Source organism: Oryzias latipes, chromosome 22 (genome assembly GCF_053564925.1).
Source record: "Oryzias latipes strain Hd-rR chromosome 22, Olatipes_Hd-rR_3.1".
In the NCBI taxonomy this organism is placed as follows: Eukaryota; Metazoa; Chordata; class Actinopteri; order Beloniformes; family Adrianichthyidae; genus Oryzias; species Oryzias latipes.
In genome coordinates this window covers 30,180,972-30,197,218 of record NC_136258.1, presented here as the reverse complement: position 1 = coordinate 30,197,218, position 16,247 = coordinate 30,180,972, and the positions used below count along the sequence as shown (strand labels likewise).

The following is a 16,247-nucleotide window of genomic DNA, read 5'->3' as shown; positions in this document are numbered from 1 at the left end:
CAGAACCTACCCCCCAGGGAGGAGCAGAATCAACCCCCCAAGGAAGAGCAGAACCAAACAGCCAAGGAGGAGCAGAACCTACCCCCCCAGGAAGGAGCAGAACCTACCCCCCAGGGAGGAGCAGAATCAACCCCCCAGGGAGGAGCAGAACCAGACAGCCAAGGAGTAGCAGAACCAACCCCCCAAGGAGGAGCAGAACCTACCCCCCAGGAAGGAGCAGAATCAACCCCCCAGGGAGGACCAGAACCAGACAGCCAAGGAGGAGCAGAACCAACCCCCCAAGGAGGAGCAGAACCTACCCCCCAGGGAGGAGCAGAACCAGACACCGAGGAGGAGCAGATCCTACCCCCCCTGGAAGGAGCAGAACCTACCCCCCAGGAAGGAGCAGAACCTACCCCCCAGGGAGGAGCAGAATCAACCCCCCAAGGAGGAGCAGAACCTACCCCCCCTGGAAGGAGCAGAATCAACCCCCCAGGGAGGAGCAGAATCAACCCCCCAGGGAGGAGCAGAATCAACCCCCCAGGGAGGAGCAGAACCAGACAGCCAAGGAGTAGCAGAACCAACCCCCCAAGGAGGAGCAGAACCTACCCCCCAGGAAGGAGCAGAATCAACCCCCCAGGGAGGACCAGAACCAGACAGCCAAGGAGGAGCAGAACCAACCCCCCAAGGAGGAGCAGAACCTACCCCCCAGGGAGGAGCAGAACCAGACACCGAGGAGGAGCAGAACCTACCCCCCAGGAAGGAGCAGAACCTACCCCCCAGGGAGGAGCAGGACCTACCCCCCAGGGAGGAGCAGAACCAGACAGCCAAGGAGGAGCAGAACCTACCCCCCAGGGAGGAGCAGAATCAACCCCCCAAGGAAGAGCAGAACCAAACAGCCAAGGAGGAGCAGAACCTACCCCCCCAGGAAGGAGCAGAACCTACCCCCCAGGGAGGAGCAGAATCAACCCCCCAGGGAGGAGCAGAACCAGACAGCCAAGGAGTAGCAGAACCAACCCCCCAAGGAGGAGCAGAACCTACCCCCCAGGAAGGAGCAGAATCAACCCCCCAGGGAGGACCAGAACCAGACAGCCAAGGAGGAGCAGAACCAACCCCCCAAGGAGGAGCAGAACCTACCCCCCAGGGAGGAGCAGAACCAGACACCGAGGAGGAGCAGATCCTACCCCCCCCTGGAAGGAGCAGAACCTACCCCCCAGGGAGGACCAGAACCAGACAGCCAAGGAGGAGCAGAACCAACCCCCCAGGGAGGAGCAGAACCAGACACCGAGGAGGAGCAGATCCTACCCCCCCCTGGAAGGAGCAGAACCTACCCCCCAGGAAGGAGCAGAACCTACCCCCCAGGGAGGACCAGAACCAGACAGCCAAGGAGGAGCAGAACCAACCCCCCAGGGAGGAGCAGAACCAGACAGCCAAGGAGGAGCAGAACCTACCCCCCCTGGAAGGAGCAGAACCTACCCCCCAGGGAGGAGCAGAACCAGACACCGAGGAGGAGCAGATCCTACCCCCCCCTGGAAGGAGCAGAACCTACCCCCCAGGAAGGAGCAGAACCTACCCCCCAGGGAGGACCAGAACCAGACAGCCAAGGAGGAGCAGAACCAACCCCCCAAGGAGGAGCAGAATCAACCCCCCAGGGAGGACCAGAACCAGACAGCCAAGGAGGAGCAGAACCAACCCCCCAAGGAGGAGCAGAACCTACCCCCCAGGGAGGAGCAGAACCAGACACCGAGGAGGAGCAGAACCTACCCCCCAGGAAGGAGCAGAACCTACCCCCCAGGGAGGAGCAGAATCAACCCCCCAAGGAGGAGCAGAACCAGACAGCCAAGGAGGAGCAGAACCTACCCCCCAGGGAGGAGCAGAATCAACCCCCCAAGGAAGAGCAGAACCAGACAGCCAAGGAGGAGCAGAACCTACCCCCCAGGGAGCAGAACCTACCCCCCAGGGAGGAGCAGAACCAGACAGCCAAAGAGGAGCAGAACCTACCCCCCCTGGAAGGAGCAGAACCTACCCCCCAGGGAGGAGCAGAATCAACCCCCCAGGGAGGAGCAGAACCAGACAGCCAAGGAGGAGCAGAACCTACCCCCCCTGGAAGGAGCAGAACCTACCCCCCAGGGAGGAGCAGAATCAACCCCCCAGGGAGGAGCAGAACCAGACAGCCAAAGAGGAGCAGAACCTACCCCCCCTGGAAGGAGCAGAACCTACCCCCCAGGGAGGAGCAGAATCAACCCCCCAAGGAAGAGCAGAACCAGACAGCCAAGGAGGAGCAGAACCTACCCCCCCTGGAAGGAGCAGAACCTACCCCCCAGGAAGGAGCAGAACCTACCCCCCAGGGAGGACCAGAACCAGACAGCCAAGGAGGAGCAGAACCAACCCCCCAAGGAGGAGCAGAATCAACCCCCCAGGGAGGAGCAGAACCAGACAGCCAAAGAGGAGCAGAACCTACCCCCCCTGGAAGGAGCAGAACCTACCCCCCAGGGAGGAGCAGAATCAACCCCCCAAGGAAGAGCAGAACCAGACAGCCAAGGAGGAGCAGAACCTACCCCCCCTGGAAGGAGCAGAACCTACCCCCCAGGAAGGAGCAGAACCTACCCCCCAGGGAGGAGCAGAATCAACCCCCCAGGGAGGAGCAGAACCAGACAGCCAAGGAGTAGCAGAACCTACCCCCCAGGGAGGAGCAGAACCAGACAGCCAAGGAGGAGCAGAACCTACCCCCCCAGGAAGGAGCAGAACCTACCCCCCAGGAAGGAGCAGAACCTACCCCCCAGGGAGGAGCAGAATCAACCCCCCAAGGAGGACCAGAACCAGACAGCCAAGGAGTAGCAGAACCTACCCCCCAGGAAGGAGCAGAACCTACCCCCCAGGGAGGAGCAGAATCAACCCCCCAAGGAGGACCAGAACCAGACAGCCAAGGAGGAGCAGAACCTACCCCCCAGGGAGGAGCAGAACCAGACAGCCAAGGAGGAGCAGAACCTACCCCCCAGGAAGGAGCAGAACCTACCCCCCAGGAAGGAGCAGAACCTACCCCCCAGGGAGGAGCAGAATCAACCCCCCAGGAAGGAGCAGAACCTACCCCCCAGGGAGGAGCAGAACCAGACAGCCAAGGAGGAGCAGAACCTACCCCCCAGGGAGGAGCAGAACCAACCCCCCAGGAAGGAGCAGAACCTACCCCCCAGGGAGGAGCAGAACCAGACAGCCAAGGAGGAGCAGAACCTACCCCCCAGGGAGGAGCAGAACCAACCCCCCAGGAAGGAGCAGAACCAACCCCCCAGGAAGGAGCAGAACCTACCCCCCAGGGAGGAGCAGAATCAACCCCCCAAGGAGGAGCAGAACCAACCCCCCAGGAAGGAGCAGAACCTACCCCCCAGGAAGGAGCAGAACCTACCCCCCAGGGAGGAGCAGAACCAACCCCCCAGGAAGGAGCAGAACCTACCCCCCAGGGAGGAGCAGAATCAACCCCCCAAGGAGGAGCAGAACCAACCCCCCAGGAAGGAGCAGAACCTACCCCCCAGGAAGGAGCAGAACCTACCCCCCAGGGAGGAGCAGAATCAACCCCCCAAGGAGGACCAGAACCAGACAGCCAAGGAGGAGCAGAACCCCCCCCCCCCCAGGAAGGAGCAGAACCAGACACCCAAGGAGGAGCAGAATCAACCCCCCAGGAAGGAGCAGAATCAACCCCCCAGTGAACAACAAAACCTCTATTCCTCTCAGAAGACTCCAAACAGATCAGAGTTCTGTTGGGGGGTCTAACTAACACCCCCATTCAGAGTAGGAAGGGGCGGCGCCAGCGGGTAGCAAGGGGTTGCAAGATTTGGCAAAGCAAGCAAAGGTTTCAAATGGTTGGGGGCTCAAACTTCATGATGAACCGTCATCCTCATCTTCATCACCACGTCTGTCTGTACTGATCGCTTTCCTCTCTGTCTCCAGCAGGGGGCGGAGTCTTCAGAGATGACAGGAAGTGCAGAGGCGGCACAGAAATGACCAGGGGGCTCCAGGAAGCAGACGGGTGGGGGTGGGGTGGGGTACAGAGGTGAGGTGACTTCATCAGTCCAGCTTGGGGTTTACCTTCTGTCGGCCTCTGGAGTGGACGTGGTGCTGCTCAGTCCAAGAGATTCCTGGAAGACAAGATCAGTTCCTGTTCAGAGAAACCCCCCCCCAAAGCAGCAGGTCGCCCTCCTCCGACCCGGATCCTCCCACCCGACTGTGTCCCCGTCCCACCTGGTTTCCCCTCCCCACAGCCATGTTTAAGGGCTGTTCTCTGCCCTACTGTGGTGTCTGCAGCTTCCTCTGCCGCCGCCGCACAGGAAGAGACACATCAGGCTCACCTGGATCTGAAAACGAAGCTGCGGTGACGCCGGAATCCAGTCCACCTTTCCCTAAACAAGGAGGAGGAACCGACAGGCGTCACCTGACAGGACAGGTACTGACGGAACAGCAAACATTAACGGTCAGCTACTAAAGCAGCAGCGGTTGGACTTAAAACTGTTGGACTCAAGAAGCTTCTGAAGCTCCTGAAGCTCCTGAAGCTCCTGAAGCTCCTGAAGCTTTAGAAGCTCCTAAAGCTTCTGAAGCTCCTGAAGCTTTAGAAGCTCCTAAAGCTTCTGAAGCTCCTGAAGCTTTAGAAGCTCCTAAAGCTTCTGAAGCTCCTGAAGCTTCTGAAGCTCCTGAAGCTTTAGAAGCTCCTGAAGCTCCTAAAGCTTTAGAAGCTCCTGAAGCTTCTGAAGCTCCTGAAGGTTTAGAAGATCCTAAAGCTTCTGAAGCTCCTGAAGCTTTAGAAGCTCCTGAAGCTCCTGAAGCTCCTGAAGCTTTAGAAGCTCCTGAAGCTTCTGAAGCTCCTGAAGGTTTAGAAGATCCTGAAGCTCCTGAAGCTCCTGAAGCCTGAAGCTCCGGCTTTCATCAACTCTGTGAGAAGATCTCAGTTTATCTTTCAGATGAACTGACGCTAACCGCGATCAGACTCACCATGTCGGCGTCTTGTACCACCTTGCGTCTGCGCAGCTCCTCCATCCTTTCGCTCACGTCGCTGGGGGGGGCGCCGTAATACTGCGAGTACTCCTGAGCGAGCTCCTGCAGGTTCCCCACGGAGCCGTCCTGCAGAAACGGAGGTTCAGAGTCCACACCAGAGTCCACAGGAAACAGCCAGAGGAAGCTCCTGGGGGGGGCGAGGTCTCCGGCAGCATGTCATCTTCCTGCTCTACGACTCCTGCCACCTCCTCATTGAGGGAGGGGGCAGTGACGCAGCACACATGCCCCTTTTGCCCCCCACAGTCACTGAGAGCTGCCTGGAGAGGCTGCAGCTCAGTGAGCCGTAAATCACAAGCAGCACTTCATCATCTTCATCCTCACACGGCTGAACCAGAACCCTCCAACTTCCTTCAATTGTTCCACCTGAGTGGAATTTCTCAAATACCGACTTTCTGCTGAGTGCAGGATCTGAACCGGGGTGGGGGAGGGGGTCCTGATGAACCCCAAACTGACCTCAAGGAGGACGTCCTACAGCCAAAGCCTCCCAGAACCAGAACCACTCAGCGCAGAACCCAGACCAGGTTCCCAACTGACCAGTCAATTAAAACATGACGGTCCAAAGACATGGAACGAGCCCACATCATCGCCCCTCCACCACCATGCTTCACAGCCTCACTTTCTGGTTTACAGAGTAACACACGTGTCCAAACACATGTTCACACACACACAGCTTCTGCACACACAAACGTGTACATGTATGGATTCTGGATCAGGTAAACATCAAAGCGTCCGTGTCAGAGTTGAGGAGATTTAATTCTGTTTTTTAAGACAGACAAAACACGCCATGAAAGGTCAAAGTGGAATGTTTGCTAACCGCCATGATGGATGTGGTGTGGCAGAGAGCTCCTCGCCGTCTGAGGCGGCGAGTTGGCAGATTACAGGATGAGCTGTTCGGTCAGCTCAGACTGGAAACCCGTCATCAGCGCCGATCCGAGAGGAGAGGAGACTCGCTGGAGTCCTGACGCTCTGACGGCTTCAGCTGTCCAGAAAAGAGACTCGTTTGTTTGTAAATACCCCCCCCCCCCCCCCCCAGTGAAAATGGCCCCCAGGCTTTGGCAGCCCTGAAAGAGGGCTTTGTGGTGCCGTCACATGACGCTGCAGCCGCCTCCGTGCTCGTTAGGCAGCACAGAGGGGGGGTAACATTTTCCAGCATCACTCAGACAAAAGAGCCCCCCCCCCCCGGACTCTGTTTTCACTTGTCCTCTGCCGGTCCGGCAGGTCCGCTTCACCACAGCTCAGTAAGAAGAATCAAGAGTCAAACGGGCAGAGGCCCCCCACAGTCCAGTTCTGAGGTTCTGAGGTTCTGAGGTTCTGAGGTTCTCCTCCGGAGCTCAGAAGGCTCCAAACTTTTCTTTCCTTCTGAAGTAAAAAAAAAATCTGCCTCTGGGCACAAAGACAGTCAGACCCCCCAGGCAGAAACACTCACCACCACGCGGACCAGTGCTGCTCCTGAAAGTCCCTTCAGAGTGTGGGGGGGCTGTCCAGCAGGCACAAACTGCAGAGCAGGGAGGGGGAGGGGGGCACATACAGGGTGGAGCTCTGACTCTAATGTCAAAGTTTGTGCAAAGCAGTGTCCCCCCCCCTCCCCCCCAGGTTAGCTGACTCAGCAGGGAGAGAACCTCAGACAAAAATAGTGAGAGAGAGAGAGCTTTCCAGAACCAACCACTAGAGGGCAGCAAAGGATTACCTTTAGTGCACCGATGAAGATGATGGAGGGGATGAAGATGATGGATGTGATGAAGATGATGGACTGGATGAAGATGATGGAGGTGATGAAGATGATGGAGGGGATGAAGATGATGGACTGGATGAAGATGATGGACTGGATGAAGATGATGGAGGTGATGAAGATGATGGAGGGGATGAAGATGATGGACTGGATGAAGATGATGGAGGTGATGAAGATGATGGAGGGGATGAAGATGATGGAGGTGATGAAGATGATGGAGGTGATGAAGATGGTGGACTGGATGAAGATGATGGAGGTGATGAAGATGATGGAGGTGATGAAGATGATGGAGGTGATGAAGATGGTGGACTGGATGAAGATGATGGAGGGGATGAAGATGATGGAGGTGATGAAGATGGTGGACTGGATGAAGATGATGGAGGGGATGAAGATGATGGAGGGGATGAAGATGATGGAGGGGATGAAGATGATGGAGGTGATGAAGATGGTGGACTGGATGAAGATGATGGAGGGGATGAAGATGATGGAGGGGATGAAGATGATGGAGGGGATGAAGATGATGGAGGTGATGAAGATGATGGACTGGATGAAGATGATGGAGGGGATGAAGATGATGGAGGGGATGAAGATGATGGAGGGGATGAAGATGATGGAGGGGATGAAGATGATGGAGGTGATGAAGATGGTGGACTGGATGAAGATGATGGAGGGGATGAAGATGATGGAGGGGATGAAGATGATGGAGGGGATGAAGATGATGGAGGGGATGAAGATGATGGAGGTGATGAAGATGATGGAGGTGATGAAGATGGTGGACTGGATGAAGATGATGGAGGGGATGAAGATGATGGAGGGGATGAAGATGATGGAGGGGATGAAGATGATGGAGGTGATGAAGATGGTGGACTGGATGAAGATGATGGAGGGGATGAAGATGATGGAGGGGATGAAGATGATGGAGGGGATGAAGATGATGGAGGGGATGAAGATGATGGATGTGATGAAGATGATGGATGTGATGAAGATGATGGATGTGATGAAGATGATGGAGGGGATGAAGATGATGGAGGGGATGAAGATGATGGAGGGGATGAAGATGAGGGGGTGATGAAGATGATGGGGTGATGAAGATGATGGATGTGATGAAGATGATGGATGTGATGAAGATGATGGAGGTGATGGAGATGATGGGGTGATGAAGGTGTGAGCAGAGTCTCAGCGTTAGAAACAGTAAATATTTGAAACCCAGTTGAGTCTGGGTCGTATCTGCATGAGAACAGAAACGTCCCACAGAGCCTGAAAGCATCACTAATGCATCAGGGTGGTGATCTCCTTAGAAGAAGCAGACGTAGATGTTGGTGTTTGTTAGATTCTGAGCCTGACTGCAGCCTGTGGGGAGGGGGGCAGGCGGGCTCATGGCAGAAAGGTCAGTTTTCCGCCTGGCTTCACGGCGGCTGGCTGCTCCTCACCTCCACGCGTAGGGGGGAGCGGCTGACACGTCTCCCCCCGAGCTTTGATCCAGCAGGAGGTGCCACCCCCCAGAACACCTCCATATGTCTGCAGCACGTTCTGCTATGACACCACCCAGTGCTGGCATGTTTCCACACAGGCTGCTGGAGCCACGCCTCCTGCTGAAGCCACGCCTCCTTCACCTCCTTCAGTCACTCGTCTATTGGAGGCTCAGAATCCACAGAACTTTATGTGAATAATAACCACATATGAATAAAACGATCTGCATAACGAGCCCTGAATGCATCACGGCGGTCTGTAATGCTGTGTTATGGGGGGTGGGGGTGGAAAGATAAAGAACATCTGCATGAATCCACAGTCCTTCCTGCAGCCTATAGTCAGAGGCAAACAGAGACAGGTGCCCCCCCCCCCACGCACACCATGACGCAGGGTTCTGCTGGGGGGAGGGGCTGCCCGGATTAAAATGGATGCAGGATAAGCGGCATGTGGGGGGGCACTCATCCATGTAAATCAAATAAGATTGTGGCGCTAATGGAAAACACAAGAGCTGTGACTGTGTGACTGTGATTGTGTGTGTGACTGTGTGTGTGAATGTCTGTGTGAATGTGTGTGTGACTGTGACTGTGTGTGTGACTGTGACTGTGTGTGTGACTGTGTGTGTGAATGTCTGTGTGAATGTGTGTGTGACTGTGACTGTGTGTGTGACTGTGACTGTGTGTGTGACTGTGTGTGTGAATGTCTGTGTGAATGTGTGTGTGACTGTGTGTGTGACTGTGACTGTGTGTGTGACTGTGTGTGTGAATGTCTGTGTGAATGTGTGTGTGACTGTGTGACTGTGTGTGTGAATGTGTGTGTGAGTGTGTGTGTGACTGTGTGTGTGAATGTGTGTGTGACTGTGTGTGTGAATGTGTGTGTGACTGTGACTGTGTGTGTGAATGTGTGTGTGACTGTGTGTGTGTGACTGTGTGTGTGTGAATGTGTGTGTGACTGTGTGTGTGAATGTGTGTGTGACTGTGTGTGTGAATGTGTGTGTGACTGTGTGTGTGACTGTGTGTGTGAATGTGTGTGTGACTGTGTGTGTGTGAATGTGTGTGTGACTGTGTGTGTGACTGTGTGTGTGAATGTGTGTGTGACTGTGACTGTGTGTGTGACTGTGCGTGTGTGAATGTGTGTGTGACTGTGAATGTGTGTGTGACTGTGTGTGTGAATGTGTGTGTGACTGTGAATGTGTGTGTGACTGTGTGTGTGACTGTGTGTGTGAATGTGTGTGTGACTGTGAATGTGTGTGTGACTGTGTGTGTGAATGTGTGTGTGACTGTGACTGTGTGTGTGACTGTGTGTGTGAATGTGTGTGTGACTGTGTGTGTGAATGTGTGTGTGACTGTGTGTGTGAATGTGTGTGTGACTGTGACTGTGTGTGTGACTGTGTGTGTGACTGTGTGTGTGAATGTCTGTGTGAATGTGTGTGTGACTGTGTGACTGTGTGTGTGAATGTGTGTGTGAGTGTGTGTGACTGTGTGTGTGAATGTGTGTGTGACTGTGTGTGTGAATGTGTGTGTGACTGTGACTGTGTGTGTGAATGTGTGTGTGACTGTGTGTGTGTGACTGTGTGTGTGTGAATGTGTGTGTGACTGTGTGTGTGAATGTGTGTGTGACTGTGTGTGTGAATGTGTGTGTGACTGTGTGTGTGACTGTGTGTGTGACTGTGTGTGTGAATGTCTGTGTGAATGTGTGTGTGACTGTGACTGTGTGTGTGACTGTGACTGTGTGTGTGACTGTGTGTGTGAATGTCTGTGTGAATGTGTGTGTGACTGTGTGTGTGACTGTGACTGTGTGTGTGACTGTGTGTGTGAATGTCTGTGTGAATGTGTGTGTGACTGTGACTGTGTGTGTGACTGTGACTGTGTGTGTGACTGTGTGTGTGAATGTCTGTGTGAATGTGTGTGTGACTGTGACTGTGTGTGTGACTGTGACTGTGTGTGTGACTGTGTGTGTGAATGTCTGTGTGAATGTGTGTGTGACTGTGTGTGTGACTGTGACTGTGTGTGTGACTGTGTGTGTGAATGTCTGTGTGAATGTGTGTGTGACTGTGACTGTGTGTGTGACTGTGACTGTGTGTGTGACTGTGTGTGTGAATGTCTGTGTGAATGTGTGTGTGACTGTGTGACTGTGTGTGTGAATGTGTGTGTGAGTGTGTGTGTGACTGTGTGTGTGAATGTGTGTGTGACTGTGTGTGTGAATGTGTGTGTGACTGTGACTGTGTGTGTGAATGTGTGTGTGACTGTGTGTGTGTGACTGTGTGTGTGTGTGAATGTGTGTGTGACTGTGTGTGTGAATGTGTGTGTGACTGTGTGTGTGAATGTGTGTGTGACTGTGTGTGTGACTGTGTGTGTGAATGTGTGTGTGACTGTGTGTGTGTGAATGTGTGTGTGACTGTGTGTGTGACTGTGTGTGTGAATGTGTGTGTGACTGTGACTGTGTGTGTGACTGTGCGTGTGTGAATGTGTGTGTGACTGTGAATGTGTGTGTGACTGTGTGTGTGAATGTGTGTGTGACTGTGAATGTGTGTGTGACTGTGTGTGTGACTGTGTGTGTGAATGTGTGTGTGACTGTGAATGTGTGTGTGACTGTGTGTGTGAATGTGTGTGTGACTGTGACTGTGTGTGTGACTGTGTGTGTGAATGTGTGTGTGACTGTGTGTGTGAATGTGTGTGTGACTGTGTGTGTGAATGTGTGTGTGACTGTGACTGTGTGTGTGACTGTGTGTGTGACTGTGTGTGTGAATGTCTGTGTGAATGTGTGTGTGACTGTGTGACTGTGTGTGTGAATGTGTGTGTGAGTGTGTGTGACTGTGTGTGTGAATGTGTGTGTGACTGTGTGTGTGAATGTGTGTGTGACTGTGACTGTGTGTGTGAATGTGTGTGTGACTGTGTGTGTGTGACTGTGTGTGTGTGAATGTGTGTGTGACTGTGTGTGTGAATGTGTGTGTGACTGTGTGTGTGAATGTGTGTGTGACTGTGTGTGTGACTGTGTGTGTGACTGTGTGTGTGAATGTCTGTGTGAATGTGTGTGTGACTGTGACTGTGTGTGTGACTGTGACTGTGTGTGTGACTGTGTGTGTGAATGTGTGTGTGACTGTGACTGTGTGTGTGACTGTGACTGTGTGTGTGACTGTGTGTGTGAATGTCTGTGTGAATGTGTGTGTGACTGTGTGTGTGACTGTGACTGTGTGTGTGACTGTGTGTGTGAATGTGTGTGTGACTGTGTGTGTGTGAATGTGTGTGTGACTGTGTGTGTGACTGTGTGTGTGAATGTGTGTGTGACTGTGACTGTGTGTGTGACTGTGCGTGTGTGAATGTGTGTGTGACTGTGAATGTGTGTGTGACTGTGTGTGTGAATGTGTGTGTGACTGTGAATGTGTGTGTGACTGTGTGTGTGACTGTGTGTGTGAATGTGTGTGTGACTGTGAATGTGTGTGTGACTGTGTGTGTGAATGTGTGTGTGACTGTGACTGTGTGTGTGAATGTGTGTGTGAATGTAAAGAGCTCTGGGCCTTGTACGTAGAAAAGCGCTATATAAGTATACACCATTTACCATCTGAGCGGGGGTGGGGGTGGGGGGGGCAGAGCAGACAGAAATATCCTGAGACGTTTGGCGGGATTGTGACTGTGTTGGGGGGGATGGGGGGGGTAATGACAGAACATAAGGAAGCTCCAGCTGCAGGTGGTTTGCAGCTGTCAATCATCGGGCCGGACGTCCTTCTTTGAAAGCTGCTTCTCGGCTGAATCCTCCGTTGTTTTCTGCAGTTCACTTCACCTCTTAAGGCGTCTCTGATTCCTGACATCTGTATGGTTCACCCCCCTAAAGGGGTTCATGTCACTAAAGCTTCAGTCATTTTTTGGAATGTGTTTAATCCTACCACCTAATTAGTCATTTAATGTATTTGACTTTAGCATTTTTAGCCTCTTATGATCGTTTGTTGAATCAGAATCCATCCTCTAAAGATCGGCTCCCAGGAAAATGCAGTTTTGGGGATTTTAAGCTCCAAAAAGCTTCTTGCAGCATTTCTCTCATGATGGAGGACATTTAGAAAAGAATTTCTGATAAAACTTAAAACATTTTTGAGGATTTCTTTATTCACTGAGAATCAGGAGAAGAAGAAAAAAAATGCAGTTTGAAAAAAGTCGTATTTGTGACATAAAAATGACTCTGGGTGGAGCCATGAACTCGGTGCCCCGCCCCTTTCTAATCATCCTCCCGCAGACCAAAAGATCCATGAAAATGACCTCCTGAACCCAGAAAAAACTGAGGTCATTATACTATAAAAACCTCAGAGATGCTCTGTCTGCTCAGATAGTCTCCCTGGATGGCATAAGTATAACCCCCAATTCCACAGTTAGAAACCTTGGGGTTTTATTTGACCAGGATTTATCATTTAAGGCTCACATATCTCAGGCGTGCAGAACTGCCTTTTTTCACCTGCGGAATATTGCTAAGATCAGAAATCTACTTTCTAAGAGTGATGCTGAAAAACTCATCCATGCATTTGTTACGTGGAGGCTGGATTACTGTAACTCCTTGTTAGCAGCGTGTCCTAAGAGTTCCTTAAGAAGTCTCCAGCTTGTTCAGAACGCAGCAGCTAGATTGTTAGCTGGAACTAGCAGAAGAGATCACATCACTCCTGTGTTGGTTTCACTTCACTGGATCCCAGTTGATTCTAGAATCAAGTTCAAGATCCTCCTGTTAACCTAGAAGGCCTTACATGGAATGGCCCCGTCCTATATTAAGGACCTCATAGTCCCTTACCATCCAATCAGAACACTTCACTCACTAAATGCAGGACTGCTTGTGGTTCCTAGAATTAGTAAAAGTACGGTTGGAGGTAGAGCGTTTAGCCACCAAGCCCCTGTCTTATGGAATAAACTCCCAGCTCATGGAAGAGAGGCCGACTCAGTTTCTACATTCAAAGTTAGACTGAAAACATTCCTCTGTGGACAGGATTATTGTCAGACTAGATAGTATTCAGAGATTATTTAACTCAATGTTAATGTGTTTAAATTAAACTTAATAACTATTAGTTGTTAGTAGCTGCTAGAAGTTGAAGCTGGGGTAACTATGGTGCTCTGGGGTTCTGTCCTCTTTTCTCATCTACTTCTACTCTTCCTCTCTTCTATATTCTATTATTCATCATTTAGTTCTCCATGTCTCTGTTTGCTGCAGTGATTCATGGACTGTCCCCCCCCAACCACAACTGGATGAAGCTCGTCTGCTGGACTTTTATATAAGTAGTTGTAGATTTAGATAAGTTAATTCTTCTCTAAGAGTTCTGGTAAATCGCCTGTCCGTCCTGGGGGAGGATCCCTCCTTCATGTGGGCACCCCTGAGGGATCTTCATTTTTTCCGGAATCCGTTTTATTTAGGAGTTTTTCCTTACAGAGAAGGGGGGGGGGTCTAAGGGCAGAGATGTCCAGTTTAGTTTAGTCAGTTTGTTAGTTCATTTTAGTATTTTCCTATTGAACTCTATGTATTTATGATCCTTTTAAATTACTTCTTCAATTACAGATATGAAGCCCATCGAGATGACTGTTGTTGTGAATTTGGGTTCATCATCATCATCATCATCATCAGCCTGTCACGCCACTGCTGGCGGGTGGCCTCCACATCTTACTCCACTCATCACGGTTTTGGGCACTCTGGGTCCACGTGCTGCCTGCCTTCTGCTCCATGTCATCTCTCCATCTTTTCTTCGGTCTTCCTCTCTTCCTGTCCCACGGAGTCCATTCTGTTGTTTTCTTAGCCCATTCGTGGTTCTTCATTCGGGCTACATGTCCTGCCCACTTGCCTTTGGCTTCAATCACTTTCTCGATGACATCCTTCACCCCTGTTCTTGATCTCAAGTCTTCGTTCCTGACCTTATCTCTCCTCGTAACACCCAGCATTGATCGTTCCATGCTCCTCTGGGTGTTGCCAGTTTCTCTCTTTGGCGGTTGGTAAGTGACCATGTCTCAGCTCCACACGTCATTGATGGCAGTATGACAGTGTTCATGATCTTCCTCTTGAGACACATGGGCATTTTTTGATCTCTCAGAAACGTGCTGTACTGTCCGAATCTCTTCCAAGCGGATGTTACTCTCTCGTCTATTTCTTTCGCCATCTCATTTCCTGGTGTTAGCAGTCTTCCCAAATACTTATACTCATCCACCTCCTCCAGTTGTTCTCCATCCACAATTATTCCTTTCCTTCTCATTTTCCTTACTATTTCATTGCACATGGTTTTGGTTTTCTTTTTGTTCATTTTCATGCCATCTTTTCTCCCTTCCTTGTTCAGATCGTTGAGCAGCTTCCTGAGATCCTCTTCCTTTTCTGCCAATAAGATGATATCATCTGCAAATCTCAGCTTGTTCATCCTCTCTCCATTGATGTTAATTCCCGCTTCAGCTTCCATTCTCCTGAATATTTCTTCCAACGCTGCTGTGAACATCACTGGTGACAAGGTGTCTCCTTGCCGCACTCCCTTCATGATCTTAATCTTTAAGCTAAGTGATTCGTTCTGAACCTGAGCAGTGCTTCCATCATATGTCTCTTTCAGGATGTTGATGAACTTCTCCTCTACGCTGTGTTGTTTTAGCGCCTCAAAAACAGCCTTGTGCAGGATAGAATCAAAGGCTTTAGTCTACAAACGCCATATAAATGGGTATTTTATACTCACTGGTTTTCTTGAGTATTTGCACGACTGACTGCAGATGGTGGATAGTTGAATGACCTCTTCTGTAGGCAGCTTGTTCTGGCGGCTGGTGGTCCCTCAGATTGTTATTCATCCGATTCTTCAAGATCTTCATGAAGAGTTTGTAGACTTGGGGGAGTAAGCTGATTGGTCTATAAATAGCAAAGTCTTTCTTGTCTCCCTTCTTAAATATGAGTGTTAAAATGGCATTTTTCCACTCGTTGGGTACCTTTTCTTCAGTTATCACTTTATTGAAAAGTGTTCTCAGCTTCGATCTCACAACTTCACCTCCGGCTTTGAGCATTTCAATCACAATCTGATCTTCTCCAGGTGCTTTGTTATTCTTCATACCTTTTATGGCATGCTCAATTTCATTATCAAGGATTGATGGTACATCAATGGTACATCATATAAATAAAATTGAATTGAACATCTTTGTTTTCCTGGATCAGAACCGGATGGATGGATGGCTCTGATGTTGCTGCTGTCTCTGTTGCACTGCTAATGTTAGGGTGAGGGGCTGTAAGCTAGTGGGACAGCGTGTACACAAAGGGATGATGGGATACCAGGGTTAATTCTGCACCAACTCACCCACAACTCAGAGGTGAATTTCTGATGAATTCCTGCCGCTCTGCAGAAACTGTCCTAGAAAATGACATGTCATCTTGAGAAGACCACTGGGAACGCTTTACAATAGATCAGCAGAGGATCAGAGCGGGTCTTTACAGATGTGTCAGCGTTTTTGCTCTATAAATCAAACGTTTCCTTCATTTGCATTTTAAATAAAAACCCAAACACAGAAGTGAGAAGGCGCAGACATTTAAACCCTCCTCTCTGCACACATCAGTTCCAACATGGAGGTCAGAGGTCACCCGTCCAACCTGCTCAGCAGCAGCAGATGGAGGAGCTGAAACTGACCCTGAAGGCCACCGCAGAGTTTAAGCTCCGCCCTGAAAAAACATTCTCTGCTGTTCACCAAACCAAAACTCACACGGGGCCTCGCAGGCCACCGTAGACTCTCCCCAGATGCTCACTGAGCCGAGGATCTGACTAATTCCTGGTTTTTCCTGCAGCCGAGGCAGAGATGGAGGCCGACCCCAACCCACAGATGGGTACAGAATGGACTCGGTACCGAGGTGGACCCGCCTCTCAGGGGGGGCCTCCCTGTCTGAAGTGAAAGAGCTTAACGCAGCAACGCTTAAGCCGGCTCGTCCCACCGGTCCCTGACTGTCCCTTTTGAAGGACAGAGTCCTGGTGGTGAACCCACGGACAGACGAGGCTCGTCCGGGTGTTGCAGCGCCGCCACGGCGGCAAACAGGGCGACGCAGATGCAACGTTTCTGCC

The 16,247-nt window shown here is 51.5% G+C and overlaps 1 protein-coding gene across 4 annotated transcripts in view; it reads right to left on the bottom strand.

Moving 5' to 3' along the window:
- sash1b (SAM and SH3 domain containing 1b) overlaps positions 1-16,247 on the bottom strand; it is a 37,434-nt gene that overhangs the window by 8,439 nt on the left and 12,748 nt on the right. For 3 of the 4 annotated variants that reach the window (XM_023951282.2, XM_023951279.2, XM_023951280.2), the window contains exons 2-4: positions 4,957-5,085; positions 4,320-4,370; positions 4,060-4,109 (exon numbers count right to left, since the gene is read on the bottom strand). In XM_023951282.2, the coding sequence (XP_023807050.1) occupies positions 4,060-4,109; positions 4,320-4,370; positions 4,957-5,085 (230 nt within the window). Of the gene's footprint in view, positions 1-4,059; positions 4,110-4,319; positions 4,371-4,956; positions 5,086-5,833; positions 5,983-16,247 lie in introns of those variants that run through there. The other variant, XM_023951283.2, reaches the window with a different exon arrangement.